Source organism: Cottoperca gobio, chromosome 12 (assembly GCF_900634415.1).
Source record: "Cottoperca gobio chromosome 12, fCotGob3.1, whole genome shotgun sequence".
NCBI lineage: Eukaryota > Metazoa > Chordata > Actinopteri > Perciformes > Bovichtidae > Cottoperca > Cottoperca gobio.
Window position 1 is genome coordinate 16,812,181 of NC_041366.1, and position 17,763 is coordinate 16,829,943.

Below are 17,763 nucleotides of genomic sequence, written 5' to 3' on the forward strand. Positions count from 1 at the left end.
AGAGGGATATAATTGCAGAGTCATCAAAGGGTCACAGTTGAGCCTGCAGCTGCCTCCCAGGGCCAGGTTACACTCCGAGAGGGAGGGTGCCACTAACGATCAACAGAAGGAGGAACGAAGAGTGAAAGAGACAGATGAAGCTGGCTCAAAAAAAAAGTCAGAGAATAAAACACAAAACAGGTCGGATCACCCAAAACACTTAAGTCTCACATACTTCTAGTCGTATGAAGTTCTCTAGCACAAGTACAATCGAGGTGAATGCAATTTTATTTGTGATGCTCACAGCATTGAAAAGATACATTTAAAACATTCACTTTCAGAAATAATAAGTCTCATTCACCAACCTTAAGAAAAACTTCTTCTTAAAACCCACTCACGCAGTTTTCACGATGATTCTGACATTAAAATGCTAACTAATTTCCAGGTTTTATCTATTGCGAGAGTAAAATCCATATGTGTTTCAACTATCACGCCAATAGTCCTGCAGTATTGCCCTAAACCCGTAATAATAACAACATGCTGCCTCGGTGTAAACATCACCCATCCCAGACTGCAGATAACATCAACAGACTTGTCAGACTCCTGTAACCTAAAATAGCCATACTGGAATTACAGTTAGCGCCCTTTATCAATCCATTACATACGTAGATTGAGTAAGATGTGTTCAGTTGAATCATGTTCGCTCTCTAGCTAGCAAAATAAAAAAACTCCCCAATTGAATCTGCGTCCGGCGACGCAACCATGGTGGAAGTACACACCGGTTGTTGGGAGTCCAGTGATCGCCGGCTGCTTTCCAGACTCCGTTAACATATTGCTCAATTTAACAGATCTGGTTTCCCCGTTACACAGATGATAATCCGAAATCATAACATATGATTTTGTATGACTCCTAAAGAACGGGGGTTGATTAGAAATGAGCTGCTTGACCCCGCCACAGGGAACTGGCCCCGACATAGCCCTCCTCAGGCAAGATCCAAGACCGAAAGTAACAACGGAAACAAAACTGGCCTTGGCATGCACTAGCTAGCTCTACCTCAACATTGGAAAAATAAGGTAATAAGAATTGGCAATACTGTAGCCGTACTGAAGTGCCATAAAGATATATATGAGGAGGTGCTAACAGACAGAAAAGTGTATGATGTACAGAAACCTGGAACAGGTCCAGGCTGGCACTGAAGAGTGAAAAGGTTGTCTCACCTACTCAACAGTCTCTGTGCTGACACGACTGAATTACAATGCCATGCATTATATCAGAGTTCAAAGCTGACAGAGAAAAGCCCTTCACAACAATAGCAATTAGAACACCCCTCTCCCATGGACAAAAATAAAAAGAGACACCCCCACCCAGTCTCAGGTAAATATAGCAAGCACAGTGGCCTGCAAGAGCTCTTTGTGAATGGAAACTGGGGGGCGACGAGGCAGGGCTGTAACGAGGGCACTGTGGCATAGCTGTCTGCAGCTACTCTCGCTGGCACACACACACACACACACACACACACAACACACAACACACAACACACACAGCTTTAAAAAGGGGCACTCCAACTCCAGGCTACCAGATGGGGAAGACCTGTCATTATGGTCTAAATGAGGATTTCCTTGTTGCATGAGAAAAAGGGAATGCCCTGGGGTAACACAACACTGTGCGTCTTAAAAAAAGGGAAAGGAGATGGTGTGTAACATGTATTCAAGTATGGCTGTCAAAAATAAGACAAAGAAATCTATGAAGATTGTAGATGCAGTGGAGAACAGCAAATATTAGCGAGCCAATCCCATCATCGGTCTAATTGTGTCTCAGGTCTCTGACAATAAACAGAAATATTGTATTATAATCTTACACCATTTGGATCTAAAAAGGAAAAACGTTTGTCTTGCATGGGATGAAAGCCTGGCTTAGGGCTTAGGGCACTAGGGCACTCTACAACAAAATGAATCTAATCTCCCTATTATGACAGATAATTAAAAAAATACAATACACAAGTTTGTCATCAGTATTAAAAGGCACAATTGCTAGCCATTGCTTTTTAACTTTGCCACCACCTGTCGATCAGTGGCATAATGTCAAACTATTGGCAGGATGTTATATTGCGTCACCGTCTTAGAAAACGGGGACTCTCCCATAAACAAATGCTCTATAGCACTACGGAGGGTAGATCCAGGGTACCTTTAACTTTGATTCATTATAATTCTCTTATGTAGTAGTGGTTCCCAGCCTGGGGGTCCTGGGAGTCATGAGATATTAACAGGATAGGAAAGCAAAGTTAAAAAACACTTTTTTTTTTACACTTATTGGCTAACTGGTCACGACTTGTACACCTACAACCTGTGACGAAAGGTCTTGAATGCCAAAAAGGTTGGTAAGCTTCTGTTCAGGCTGCACACTCACCAATTAACTACTGGGAGTAATCCTTATATAGTCCATAATATCCAAATAATACAAAAATAAACTATATATTAGTTTCGGTTTATAGCAGCAACTTGAACATTCAGTTTATTATCTTAATTTAGAAAACATGAGGAAATTATGTAATATGACACACTGATTACAAAAGTGCAACCTTTAGATCTGTTTTGCTTTCAAGGCTTGAGCCTTGGTAGGAGAACAGACCGCAACATCAAAAGACTTCCGGCTTTCAGGAAATATATATATATATGATATGATAGCTTGTTAAACTTCTTCATTGTCGTTTGGCCCATAATGACATCTTAGTTCTTAATCACTCATGAAGCAGCTGCGAGGATACGGATCCAAACCAGCCGAGAGCCAAGGAAAGCATGCCGCCTGCCCACTCTCAAAATCAACAACCACACTAGAAACAGACTAAAGATAGAAACAGCCAACTCTCAAAGAGCACTGGCTGCAGTTAAGGGTATTACCGAATTTAAGTGTCATATTTCTGTGAAACAGAAGACCACAAGTGTATTGGGAGAAATTATCCATTCATCCATAAGCCTGTTCCTGTTTTCCTTGACTGAATTGGCCGATGCATGTAAAACTTCAAATGCCTGTGGTTGTGAAGTGAAAGACAGCCAATGTGTGTGTGTGTGATTTAGCTCAGTAACCATGTCTGTGCGTTTTACTTCCCAGAATGTCACCACCCTCTTCCTGCACCATACGGATCTCTCCTCAACTGGGCTGGATTCAGTGAGTGACAAATTAGATGGGAAATACGTAAGACCGTTTACATAATTTAGGTAGCATAATTTTTCCCCTCAAACTCATTCGTTATACCCAGGGCTCTACTAAATGCATACCACCTCTTACCGCTACACCACATACAAGCTATCATGTGTTCAACTAAATGTCATACGAGTTAGTTGACCTATCCACTACTTATTGCGATTGTTTATGATTCATTCTCAAATTAATTTCTTCCTCATCAAAACTACAAACCATGCAAATCTCATTGTCAAATGTCATTACAATAATTATTTTAATCCTTTTCCCATTTAAAAACGATTTCAGTCCTAATAAACAGTCCAAAATAACAAACATCTTTACCTTGGGATTATTCCTCGTGGAATCATTGTCAGGGCTCACATCCTGATCTCCACCTCCGCCTTGGGTAAAATATATCTTGAAATGAGGCTGCCTCCTGGAAGAATCCCCACTGATTTTGAAAGTACAACCATTAGATTTGTTTCTTGCTTCGATTCGCTGAGTCTCAATGTCTGTTTGGTTCTCCTCTATAGCTTGGCTATCTGCACCATTTTCTTGGTGTTGATTTTCTTGGTGTTGATTGTCCAGCAACAGCCTCTGATGAGACGCGCTTCTCTCCAGTCGAATTCTTGGGTAACGCACCATACGGCTACCTCTTGAGCTGGCAAAGCCAACATCTGTGCATTCTTCCTGGGATGGCGCAGCCTGTTTCCTAGCCTGGCTCTGATCCTGGTTCTGATTTTGCTGGAGCTGAAACACTAGTCTCTGTGTTCCACCATTAACAACAGAGCACTGGTCCAAGCTTTGCTGCTGGACGGACCAGCCAGTGCCACCATAAGGGTGGATTCTGAAATGCTGGATATCAGAACCGTCAGCAGAGTCTCTCTGAATACAAATCCCACCAACACTGATACCAGGTTGGGCTCTGCTGTACATAGTATGGCCATTGGCTCCAATACTAAAGACCCTGCGTTTGGGTAAGTTCGGATCTGTTAGAAAAGTTTGTGAGTTTAAAGTATCTGGGCTGTAGTACGGAGGAGGCGACTGTCGTGGAACATCTGTTTCGATCTGTGGTTCGGTATAGGCAGGAGCCGGTCCTGGAGGAGTATAGCAGGGTGGCGGGACATCATAATCATCAACATAACCACGGGAATCTCCATTACTTGAACCATTGGAGCGCTGGAGGGAGATGTGCATAGAGGAGCTCTTGGTGGGCCGCGGCTCAGTGTAGGTGGCAAGCTGGGGTATGAACATGGAGGAGCTGCGTTTAAGCGAAGGCTCCGACCGCGAAGCTCTTGGTGGGGCATGTTGCGCAGCTGGCTCTTGAGAAAGCGTTGAATCCAGAGGCGTCTGCATGCGGAGCACCGTGACCATGTCATTGTCTCCCTGCTGATCCTCAGAGTCTCCTTCCAAAAACTCAGGCGCTGTGTTACTGCGGCCTGAGCCAAAGTACAAACGCAGACGTTGAGCCATTTTCACCACACGTCCCACAGCTCCCGTTCCCTCTCACTTTCACTCTGACGGACTGTTTGTTTCTCTCCTCTGGATCCAGTCTCTGTCTCTTAGTGTCGCCCACTTCTCTCCTTTGGCTGGCTGGATGACTGATCCCCCCCCTTTTTTTTTTTTTTTTCTTCCACTCTCCCTCAGCCCACCTCCCCCCCACCCCCCTCCCACTCTTCCACAACTTTCCTTCCACAGTAAACTAGATGGAGGAAAGAAGTCACACCACAAAAACTGAACAGCCACTGCAAAAGAGCTGACAACTTCACACTGCGCACTCTAAGGAATGGCAGAGTGGAGGCTTAAGAGAGGCAGGGTGAGAGGGGGGAAAAAATAAAGAAGGATCCCTGTATGCCAGACTCTTAGCACTACCAAGCACTAGCGACAGACAGCAGAAATAGCCTGAGCCGAGTGACGGCCAGCATTCCTGACATGATTGGATAAGAGCAACCGGCGCTCCTGGTTTCCGAGGTGACAGTGGGTTGCTTGTAAGTCATGTGACCACAAATGGCCCCAGCACCTCTTGTTACAACCCCATGCTGCCCTCAAGTGCCAACTGGCCCCACAAACACACCCTAACTATCATCAATGATCTCATTCCTAGGTCCATGCAGTTTGGTAGTTTTTAAATCCAAATAAATTACCTCTTATTTTTTTTAATTCCCACTGGTAAATAAACAGCTGGTATAGTTTCCACATATTGTCACAGAGATAGCATCACAACTGTGCAAGATGCAGTTACATAACGTTACAGCTGTGTAGTTGAGATCAAAATAAGGGCTAAGTTTGAAGATGGGTGTGGTCTGAGCAAGTGTGCTGGAGGTAGGGAGGTAGGAAGTGGCCACTGGCCCTCCCCACTTTACACCCCTGGGCCGATTTGGCATTGTCGCTGGTGTGATCTATTGCAAGATGGTCTGAATTAAAGCCATAACAAACCTCTTTTTACTGTTACTGACCTGCCTGAACCTCCCACCATGCACCCCAAGAGAGAGAGAGGGGAGTAAGAAACAGAAGGAGGGATGACAGAAGAAACCCATAAATCTGTTGTATACAAACAGATAATATGACATCCATATCCTTTTGCAACAGGTACACTGGTCTCAACAGGAAGTGAAGACTTTCTTACTAAATGGTCCCACTAAAAACGCTAAATTAACCAACTAATCTGGCGGGAAAATTGAGCCATGTTATTTCCTGTAGCTTGGAAAAGCAGAAGGAAGTTGTTGGACCAACAATTTAAAAAAGGCAGCAGCAGAGTGCAGAGCAGAATATCTGACAGATTGCAGCTTTGATAAGGAAAAACAGCGCAGTCCTCTCTGGAGATCCAAGTCTTCTTCAAACAGAAGAGACAACGCCGTATCCCATACCACCAAACACTAAACTGTCTGGTGGTTTTATAGGCCACTCTGTTTGCATCCAAAAACTACCAAAGATACGATTCAGCTGTGAGGCTGAGGTTAGTCCTCAATGCTGAAATCCAAGTTAAAATGTATTAAGATTTTCACAACAATCATGAGAGCATTCTTTATACTGCAGTGATTCAACGATGGATCAGTTTGTGAAAATGGGGGTTTTGGGCAATTTTAGTTGGTGGGCGAGCTGTCTGCCTCCTTTCACTGAACTGACAAAGCCTTGATTATAATTTGGCCTTTCAGAACAGCATCATCCAAAAAGTTGCTCCCACTAAGACTGGTTGGACCTATGGTTTAGTTGTCAGTGCGTCGCCTCATCTGTCTGTAACAAGCTGACAGCCACTCATGGTGCACCACAGTGGTAAAGGGAAAATAAGGAACATTTATCCATTGTGGACAAGAGGGCATCAAGTAGACAAGCGATATTGACTTGAGGCAGAGACACAGCCCAAAAACAACAACAAAAAAGACAGTAGAGCAAGAAGAAATCGTGGCTTGGCAACCTGTTACATTTTGCGATGACACACTGCCTACAGTGTTAGGCACAGTCAATAAATGTGTGTGTGAAATGTTATGGAGAATGTTCTGTATAAAAGAAACAAAATGCCAACGTGTGGTCTAATGGCAGCACGCCCAGCTTGCCAAATGACATAACATGTCTGCTTCAAACAAAGCACTACACTGCATTGTAGGTCTATTCAACCTATCTTTACATTCCATGTTGTTTGTCTCGCATGTAGTTCTCCCATTCTTTGTAGGCACTTACATATGACATTAAGTATATCTACAGCATTAGTATATTTCCAAGTACACATAAGTGAACCACAAACTATCATACAGGCTATAGCACAAAGCCTAGTCCAACTATTCATCTCTTCAGACAAATAAACCATTAATGGATGTAAGAGAACAAACAGCCCCTTGAAAGAAATACTGGCCAGTGGTGGAGGAGTTGCCTTGGCATGCACCTAGAGATAGACAGAAAAGCACCTCCTCAGACATATAAGGAGAAGACTGCAGCCTGGTGTGCTGTGCTCGTGTCATCCTCTTTTATACAGAGCTCCCACTGTACTGAGCGCCAACAAATCCCCTCTGTCGAACGTGCACACAACACACACTAATGTATACACTGATTTGTAATCAGTAACATTCACATTAAAAAGACTGAATAAGATCTAATCATAAAAATGTACCATCACTTCATTAACTTATCAGGAAAGCTGCAGAATGTGGTGGAACAAAAAGCTCAAATCACAAGCTCCGATCTTTCGACCTCCCACGTCGGTACTCCGTGCTCAAAAGCAGAAGTCCGTAACCTGCTCGGCCCAGACAGAATGTGAGTTATCCAGCCAAGAACATCATCACTATGTTGGGCTGCATCCACCTTTTGTTTTATCAGACATCAAAGTCAAGACACAGATCTCAGAGTTACTGGGAATTCATAAGAAACTAATATTACTGCAGTACTGAACCCATAGTTGTCATGGCAACTGAGGGCCTACAACAAGCTTACTTTCACAAGTCAATGAAACTAGTGTTCTGGTCTGTGGTGGAAACTGGAGAAATTTGACAAAAGAGGAATTTAGGAGTCGTTAGTAGAGCAATGACACTGTGTCCACGTTTCTTCCATGTGTACTGCAATGTTTTTGTTTTGGTTCTTCTGACTGAGGCTACTGCTCAAATCCTGTGGTATCAAAATCTGGCAACGCGTCAGAGAGTTCACAAGAAGAAAACCACGATGACAACCGTGTAGATAAAGTCAAAAACAAATACCAGGTTGAGGATTCCTGTGGTGAAACAAAAGCCAAACTTTTCAGGAAGATGGCATACATTCATCCCGGTTCATCAAAGTATTATTGGCGTAAATGAGACTAAAACTTGAAATTATCACCAAAAGAAAATGGAACAAGATCTTATCAAGAGAATACAATGTCTAGTTTAACGTGGAAGGAAAATGTATAGAGTAAATGAAAAGGAGGCATGAAGTTTTACTGTGGGTGGAATCAAATATATCAACTCCTGGGAAAAAGATGTCAAAGCATAACAAACTGAAATCAAAAATAATGTGCGATATATGCAACCGAGGGGAAGAGGAAGAGGTTATGAAGTGTGAATCTTACCAATCTGTTTTCATCAAACACCTCAAAGAGTAGCCTGTGATTCTGCGGACACACCTGTGTTGGCAACAAAATAACAGCGGTGATTATACAGCAGTCATCCAGTGGTTATGTGACATTCAGATGTACTTGCATACAAACAAACTTGCTTTTGCATCACAATAATTCACGAGTAATCGTTATTACACAGGGCTGAACTATTATTTATTTTATAAATAACCGGTAAGGAGTAATCATACGCATGTAGCTAAGCTTCGAAAGTCCAATACAGTCAGTTTGATTACAGTGAAGGAGGAGCTGCGACTCTCAGTTAAACTGCAAGCAAAGATTAACAACTCTAACACTACCACTCTAGAGTAAACAAGTGCAATAACAGACCATCGCAGTCGAGGGTACTGGGAAGACAGGGAATCTGGCACATAATAAAGCACAATGAGGGGCAAATTCACAAAGATTGGATTGCAGCCACTGATCAGTTACCACCAACTCTCTGAAGACGCTTAGAATTTCACTACAACTGCGGCTATAAGCGTGGGTTTTTGTGAATTGGACTGCTTTTGCAATGAGGCTCATTTGCATAGAAAACGGCCAATTTTTGCGCCAAATGTTTACCTCGTTTAAATATGTTCAAATATCACAGGAGCACCGAGACGCTATTCGCATGGCAGCAAAGTTAGGGGTGCATGTGCTTCGACAATTACACGGTTAATTGTTGTCTTGCAAGTTAAGCGGCCGCAATAGCTGCGCAATCCTTTTGTATATTCGCCCCAAAGAGTTTAAAATCTGAACTCACTCGGAAGTAGAATTCCTCGTTCCATTTGGGATTGAGGGTCTGAAACACAAAAGTAAAGACGTGGTTAGATTGATCATTAATGATGAACACCATCATTAGTTGACAGAGTGAAAGGAGAGAGCCCAAGTTAGAAAATTAGGCTCAATCTTGTGCGTCAATGATCCCCTTACGTTGTTGGAGAAGGTTTGTGGTTAACATGTCCCAGTGATTGGCATTAGTGGCTAGCTCAACAGCCATGAGGATTTCAATCCACTTTCTGGATGATCCGCTCAGTGTGTGGACGCACAGACTCTCTCCGTCTGTCTGGCACATTGGATATTTTTATTGGACTGAGAACTATGTGACACTTCTCACTAAAATTCCTCGGGTGATTGAAAATGACTTAAACACGGGAATGACAACGAAGCCTTAATTTCACAAGTGACTCTGATTAATAAACACTTTACAACATTTTACAGGAGCGATAAAATAACATCTCTGTTAAAACAACTGCTGAGAAGCAGAATTACAAATGAACCCACTGCCCTTTAACAATACGCCAATTAAAACTCTATAATCTGTCTTCCTGATGAAATAATGAGACAATCCAGAAAGTTATACCAGATATATAAATAACCGGTAAGGAGTAATCAGATTATACCTGATGTTAGTCTCAGACTGGCTCTATTTTCTTTTTTATGTCATCTTGCCACCAGCCATACTCTTAGCTTCAATGACAAAGATGCCATCAAAGGTGTCCCACTTAAAGACACATAGAGCCCATGGAAGAGCCGAGCGGTGATGCTTCATTTTCTGCTCCACATAGCAGTGCATTGTCAGCTATTTATATCCAGTAAGGCAACCATGGCCACTGGCAGCATATGTCTGCCTGCATGGAGGCCTGAGCTGCCCGACTCCAGCAGTGGGTTGGCTGGCAGCTACATGTCGCTAACCTTAACTACCCAGAAAGGGGAAATTCACAAAGATATAACAAGTGTTTCACCCCTGCATGTTATATAAACAGGTAATGAATAACAAGCATTACATGTTGTGCATGTGAACAACATGTAATACAGAACTCTATAGATTACAGACATAGCCCAGAGCAATGAATATATATCAAAAATCACACTTTAACCTTAAAATATCCTCTGAATGTAGTTTACACGAATAGCAAGTAATAGCTTCCCCTGCTGTGAATAGAGTTTCCTCCCCAAAATAGGTCACTGGGGGGGGGGGGGGGAAGTGCTTTCCCAATGTCTTCCTCAACACTGTACCGAGCAGAAAAGGAAGCACTACCTTCTGGTGCCTTCCTGTGGTTTACAGCCGTAAAGATAATATCACAGCCTTGATTTGAAGGAAAGGTGGTGCTAGTGTTGGGGGTGGGATTAGGAAGTTTGGTGATCTCAAACCTGGGACCTGAAACTGGAGTGAACAAAGCCACATTTAAGTGGCTGAGCGGTAAATGCGTGGTGCAGGTATGGGAGGACATTACTGCGGCAGGAGTGGCCAATCTGATGACGCATGTATCAAAGTCCCTTCTTACCTTAGGACTTACCTTTTTAATGGTTTTTGTTTGGACTAAGGCGAGCTCTTTGTTTTCATCCGCAACATAGAGGGATAGTTTGACGTACGGATCGCTGCAGAAACAAAACAGAAATACATTTATTTTAAAAATCAGTGGACCAAAAAGTTATCTTGAGCTTTTCACAGTTCTCACTTTGTAACAGCTTGAGCAGATTCACAGGTACAAATCTGCTCCCTGCAGTCATACCACTATTTAGCAAATTATATTTCACATATTTACAAATAGAATTGCTGACGAGATCAATACATTTCAGTACCAACAACAAAATAAAGTGTGTCCACTTCTTTAAACACACATTCATCTTCAATCTATTATAAGAATATAAACCAAAATGATGGTTTAAGTCAAAATCTGACCAAGCATTAAGTGGCATTTAATACTTTTTAGTACTAAAGTCACACTTCTTTAAGATCTTAAAGGGAAAAACAAACAGTAGCTGTTCTACCTATCTCCATTTTAACATCATATTAACTGCGGGTGCCAGACCCTTCTTGCTAGGCTACTACCTACACCCTCCTTGTTTCCAGACCTGAAACCTGAGTGTGCCACCAACAACGCAGCAGATATAAAAACTGCTTCCATTTGGGTATTTTGAGATAAGGCTATAATGTCTTATTGACAAAGCAGAGTGCTAAAAATAGAAACTGCAAAACATTTTGAGGTGAGCGGTGCACAAAGTAAGCAGAGTATGTGACTGTGTGCTATTTAAAAATAGCCAATTGGTTTATTTAAAAAAAAAAAAAAAGGTGCTGACAGGGTAGAAAATCTCCAGTGAGTTCTGGATAGAGAGGCAGAGACGCATTATTCACCAGGCAGACCAATTACCCTAATAATCTCAGTCCCAACAGGCAACCAGAGGCACAGTGTCAGGTTATAACCTTTCCAGAGAAGAAAAACTTCTCACAAGTTTATGTGGTGGTGACAGTGTCCATTTCTTAAAATCACTTACTTAACACATTCCTACATTAAACCTTATACATTAAAAACAAACATGGATTTTCTTTTTAAATCACTCGGACCTCCTTGTTGTTATTAATTTTTTTACACACATGTATTCTTGATGTCTCTATTTTGGCCACATCAATGTTATTTATGGTACATTACATAAAGCAGGTAGGCGGCACGACAACAAGCGTGGTGTCTGAAGAGTGTTCACACATGATTGAAACTAATAATTATTATTTTTTATTGATCACAGAAGACAACATACTATAAATAAAGAGCACACGATATTAAAAGCAGTTCTGAAAAGGCGAGTTTTGATTGTGATTATTCGTTTGTGAGCTCAACATATCATCAATCGTCTTGTTTTGTAGGACCAACAGTCCACAACATTACTTAAATGATTCGTCTGTGATCCAAAGACTTGCTGATCGATTGTCTTAACTAATCAATGAATGTGCTTATTGATCTTGTACTTCAGTGGAGTCAAAGCTTCCCATGAAGCTTACATTTCACTGCCATGTTCTGCTCATCTACTGTGTACATTGTTCGAGTTATTTCACGCCACGCGTCTACTGGTGCGTTTCTCCAATGTGGAAGTAAAACAGCAAGCTGCAGGCTACATGCAGCATAGAGACACAACATCTTATTCTTCACACCAACACTCGATCTAGCTTTCACTCTTCCCAGATGATGAAAGTGTTCAAATGTTTCCCCCCCCCCCCCCCCCCCATGCTCTGGGCAAGAACTTGGTGTCATGCGTTGCATTTCCTGAGTAATAAATGGCATTGTGATTGCAGTGGCTGGACTTAACACACAAGGTAGATTTCAAACCATCTATAAATGTGTTTTAAATCGGATTTGCCATAATCAGTTTCCAGGCAATCTTTTTGCCATCCAGGCATGATGCAAGCAGCAGTACGATTCCAAGATTAGATCAGGGCCTGCAAGTTGGCGCGCAGTCTTACATTTTTCTCAGGATGTTGCTGAGAGCGAGCGAAAGGAAAGGGGCTCAAGGGATGGGATGTATTAAAAAATGAACTGCAAATACACCCAAAGCCAAACTGCTATTGCTCGATTGTTAATTAGCGTCTTCCAGGATCCCCACAGCCTCTAATTGTGTGTTTGTGTGGTACTGTGATGTGCTTTGACTAAACTAAAACAATGGGCCTACTGTATCTTGGCTGCACTGAGACTCCTTCTTGTCTCCTTCCCTCTATCAACAGAGATCCTGCTGAGGGAGACAGGCTACTTCAGGTCAACACTGTGAGATGAAAGCCAGCATGGGTCGCTGGATTCAAATGGTAGCTAGGTCCACTTGTTTGATTGCATGAGAGTTCCTCAAGTTTCTATCAACACCTCAATAGAACAAAAACAAAACCTTGGGGTGTTTCACTTAGTCCGAAATAACAGAGAAGAACACAATAGATCAAAGTAGCAGCAACAGGAACGAGTTTGAAGCAGAAAAGAACAAGCCAGCACTGTTTGAGCATCTTATGAGGAGACAGACTGCCAAGTCAGCACTGTCTCCTGTGGTAGGCAGCTAGTAGCCACACATCCAGACCTCATTCAGTGTTTCTTCATTACAGTTCAGATTTCTCCTGAGCCAGGCGGAGCTGTCCTGCCGGCAGGTCATCAGGATGCGAACACACACACACACACACACTCTGGCACGTGAGGAGCACTCACAGTGCTAAACATGTCTGGCTCTTTCTCTGACAATGTCCGCGCTCTCATAGCTCAGATACAACGCAATACTGTGAACAACAGTAGTGACAGTGTTCACATTTAGATGAGGCTTGGTGATTTCAGTCAGATACCAAGTGCATCAAAAGAAGAAAAAAATGCATCATAATTAAAAAGGGTTTTTTTCTGCATAACTGTATCTTGGATGAAGTAACTTCTGATTGTGCGAGTAAAGCTTTGCTCCAAATAGGTGGCACTATTGACATACTGCAACGTGTATCTGCATAATATTTTCCTGTACAGACTTATTCAGGTATTTAAGTGGATCTTTATAAGTCAAAAAGCTGACTCTCTCTGCAATCTTGATTCAGCCGTCAAGGCTGCATGTTGTCGAGAGTGTATATGAAAAAAAACAGACATAAAACGACAGACACTGAATTATATGTGGATCCCTAGATAAAATCTTCTTTTTTTTAAAGGGTAGCATACAACATGAATACCAGTGTGGAAAGGAATGCCTATGAGATGTCCAACAGCATGTCTGAACCGTTTTAAACGTGTTATGTAAGAATAATGGCCACCTATGACTTCCTGAAGGTAAAACCAATCTGCAGCATAAAGGATGGTTGGTCATTCTGACTGTAGCAAGTACATGAATGGGTTCAGTCAGTTAATCTAAACCCATTAAAAATAAACAGGTATTATCCTTAAAGTTAGGCCCCGGGTGGAATGCTGCATCTGCCATGGACCAAGAGCGCACACACACACACACACACACACACACACACACACACACACACACACACACACACACACACACACACACACACACACACACACACACACACACACACACACAATGAATACTGATTCAGCAGCGAATGACGGTCACTCTTTGTACTATTCATTGATCGCAGTGTTCTAGCACCACAAATACAGAGAGGTGGTTTATTAAAAAATTAGAGAGTAGAAGTCACAGAGCTTAGCCATGCAAAAAAAACAAAACACAGACTTCAAATACAACTCCACAGAGGGATGTTATGTAACATCGCATAAAAGTTGTGATAAGAGTGGGTTACACTTCATCACAGAATCGTACATGGAGAGAGGAGGTCTGACAGCATAAGAAAAAGGCCCCATGAAGAACATGCAAAGACCCACAAAGGTTTACCTTTAACACGTCTTCCTACGTGTGAGAGAGTATGTGGATATGTACAATTACTAGTCAAAGGCTTGTAATAAACAGCTGTGATATAGGTGGGTTATGACTTATGATTAGGATAGAAGAGGCAGGTAGGTAATCATTGATGCAAGATCTTTGGAAGGAAAAGGAGTGTAGTCAAAGTGCAATAACTGTCTAAGGTGGAAAAGACAGACTAAAAAGGAGTCCCTCTAAATCAAAAAGAGCAGGATGCTATGACTTATCTACAGGTCCTGCACGTGGTCTCGTGTTTGGCTTTTCTCATTTAATATTGCATTTTACATAACAGTTATAAAAATGACAATACATATGTGATCTTTAGAGACTCTAACACCAGCCAAAATATAACATATTAGACTAGATTTGCTAAAAGGAGAGGAGGGGCGATGCCAGAGGCAGAAGCAGTGCACCTGATCTAGCACAGTGACCAGGCCTACACATCGATCACATAATGATGACATTAGAACAGTGGAAGCAGCATCTTCTGGTGTGTCCTGAAAAAAAAAAGTCCTGCGATGCTCACCTGGCTCCAATGATGTCTTTCTTCGCCAGATCCATTCCCGCAATGACCTTAACCCGCAGCACTCTCGCTTCATTCTGCAGAAGAAAGAGATTAAGGACCAAAGCATTAAATCAAATTAAAAGATGACAAATGATCTAATAACTCAAGCTATGGTCCAAATCTTTTATCACAATATAAGTCTTTTAAATCTTAATGAATGATGTGTTCTGGTAATTCAATAAAAAAAGTCCATATTTTTCATTAGTATGTGCTTTTTATAATCAATTTAAACGACATAACTGTGCATCACTTTCATGATTCCATTGAAAGACGATACATTATAAAAATAATATCTCACCGAGTTATTGCCCAGCCCGACCACACACCACTTCAAACGGCATTTTTTTAAGTCAATAACCCCGACCTAGAAATTAAATGAGTTGTATCTGAAAGGCTTTCAGTCCTGAATGACTCCAACATTTAGAACCTGGCATATGACATAACATAAGCTATGTTGAAATATTGCAAGGATAAACATGCTGTTATGGTTGTTAATGTTTGCGTGTATGCATCCAATTCCCACAGCACCTGAGAGAGAAAGTGTACGTTGCGTTAAACCAATTCACAACACGCTTGGTTCACAGCTTTTACACACTTCTGTGGGCTAAAATAAAATGACTGATACTGCTTCTTGGTGTGTATTCTGAGTAGATGTAATGATATTTACATAAAGCCTTAAAACAAATTTGGTCACAATTTTTAAGAGCTAGATAATGGAGCCGAAGAGGGAATGGGGGTGGGAACCCATACCCAACCCAACCGTTACCTCGGGCCATGGCCTTGTTCAGAGGGTGGAGCATTTTTGAGTGTTTTCCACACAGCATGTGCTAAACAGGCTTTGTAATAAATTACATTACATGGTTTCTGAGTGAAGTTTACGCTTTTCTTTTCTTTTTTTAAATAAGCTTTATAGTTGATGACTTTTCAAAATGTAAAAGGTTCTACCGTTTTTATTGGCAAAAACTAATTCCTTTGCATATCTTACAATGTTATAGGCAGGTTTATAATATAAAAGGTTTATATATATATCGTCACAGGAAGTGCAGTGTCTTGGGAATGTAGACCCACAGTTGTCTTAAAACCATTACTTGTGGAGATCACATGATGGGATTGAACGCCTGCAATATGGTGAATATTAACCAAACACTAGCTAACCCTTTCTGAAGTCCCCTGTGATGCAGTGTGTGGATTTGTTTTTACTGGCATTCTTCCTCTCCAGTAATGACTGACAGACGGGGCACCACAAGGTTATAAAAGTGAACGAGTTAGATTGCTCATAGCCTGTGAAATAAAGTTTATCTTTACCTGTTCGGATTGTAATTGTTAAATGTCGGAAAGAAACAAAAACAAGGGTTTTGGATTATCTATTTAGATACACGCCAGTTTAAGGTTCAATGCATCTAAAATAAGTCCAATAAACTGGCATAAAAAGGCCACATGCAGATCTCTTCTCTTCATACTGATAAAATAGTGACAGATGACAATGTCAAATTCAGAGTCACGCCCCTATTTTCCTCTGATAACCTTTAAAACATAATACATTTTTTAATCATCAATCCGGATTATCCAAAAAACAACAACATCTCCAGCCTTACTATTTCTGACTGCATTAGTAATGTCTAGCAGGTACTTGAATGATATGACAGCAGCAAATGTTTTTGTTTATCACTCAGTAGTGTTTGATTTATGACTATCGTGCTACCATGTAAAACAACGTTTACATCATAGCATGTTACTTAACACCACATTATTGATGTACGATTGTATGTCAAAGGCGACAAAGAGTTCACCACTAATGTAAATATCGACCTCAGTTGGCAGAGCAAGACGTGCATGCCTCCGCTTTAAACATGTTTAGCGGTCAGCTCACAGATTACTGACACAAGGCGATGTTTAAATCAAGCAGAGTAGCTTGACATGCCACCCAGCCCTCTTCCAAATAAATGTCTCCTCTGCACATCTGGGCTTCAGAATAGCACTGTGGAGTTACACGTTGTGCATACAATAATTTAAAAAAATGAGGCGATGTTAAGCTTGCTCGGTGGGTTTAATGTCAATACTCTGAAGACAAAGTGGTGCATCGGTCTCTGAATTAGTAAACTACTGCACACGCAGGAATGGTTGCTGGAAATTGACAGCTGCCTGAACATTACTATGGAATGTGGGAGAGGGCTTGTTAGCGTGACTATCGGCTAGCGTTGGTTTTAGCTATTTACGGCAGGACTCCCATTCATGACTGAGATCTACATAACAAAGCCTTGTTGAGATTATGGCTTACCTCATCTTCTGAAAGTCCATATATCGGCTCGTAATTCGCAGCCATATAGCCTGCGGTCCACGCTATACACACAAAAACAAGCCGCTTGGCAAAGCTAGCTAGCTAGCCTTGAACAATAAAGTCCCACTTTGCTCTCTCTGTCGTGCGGTGGTGGTCAAGTCCACGGTGAGACCAAGTCCTTGGCACGGCACGGGGAATTTGGTTCGCTGCCGGATAACGTAATCCTCCCCAGCGTGGTCCGTGTCCAGGACACAACCTGGAAATTAAAAAAAAAACTGTGTCCAAAATGTTTCAACTGAGACAGATCGCTTTTGTCAACTCCGAGCTTATCCCCCGAAACGTTTTGACACTTGACTTCCTCTTAACAGCTAAGCCAATCGTGTGCCGATTAGATGTGATTGCTGTCAACATCAACCAATCAAGTGCAACATGAATCTCCCAAAGCTCCTCAACGACCAATTAAATATGCAGAGGGCGTGGAACTGAGGTGTCTGTTATTTCCCCCTTTTTCAGGGTGTGTTAGGCTGGGTCTCGCAAAGCAACTA

General features: G+C 41.8%; 1 protein-coding gene across 9 annotated transcripts in view; it reads right to left on the reverse strand.

Annotated features, from left to right (window-relative positions):
- nedd4l (NEDD4 like E3 ubiquitin protein ligase) overlaps positions 1-17,545 on the reverse strand; it is a 41,576-nt gene extending 24,031 nt beyond the window's left edge. For 4 of the 9 annotated variants that reach the window (XM_029444160.1, XM_029444159.1, XM_029444158.1 and 1 more), the window contains exon 1: positions 3,503-4,758. In XM_029444160.1, the coding sequence (XP_029300020.1) occupies positions 3,503-4,633 (1,131 nt within the window). In that variant the 5' untranslated portion in view covers positions 4,634-4,758. Of the gene's footprint in view, positions 1-3,502; positions 4,763-8,192; positions 8,247-8,982; positions 9,022-9,152; positions 9,286-10,519; positions 10,602-14,901; positions 14,976-17,218 lie in introns of those variants that run through there. The other 5 variants (XM_029444165.1, XM_029444162.1, XM_029444161.1 and 2 more) reach the window with 3 other exon arrangements.
- Between the last annotated feature and the right edge of the window lie 218 nt (positions 17,546-17,763).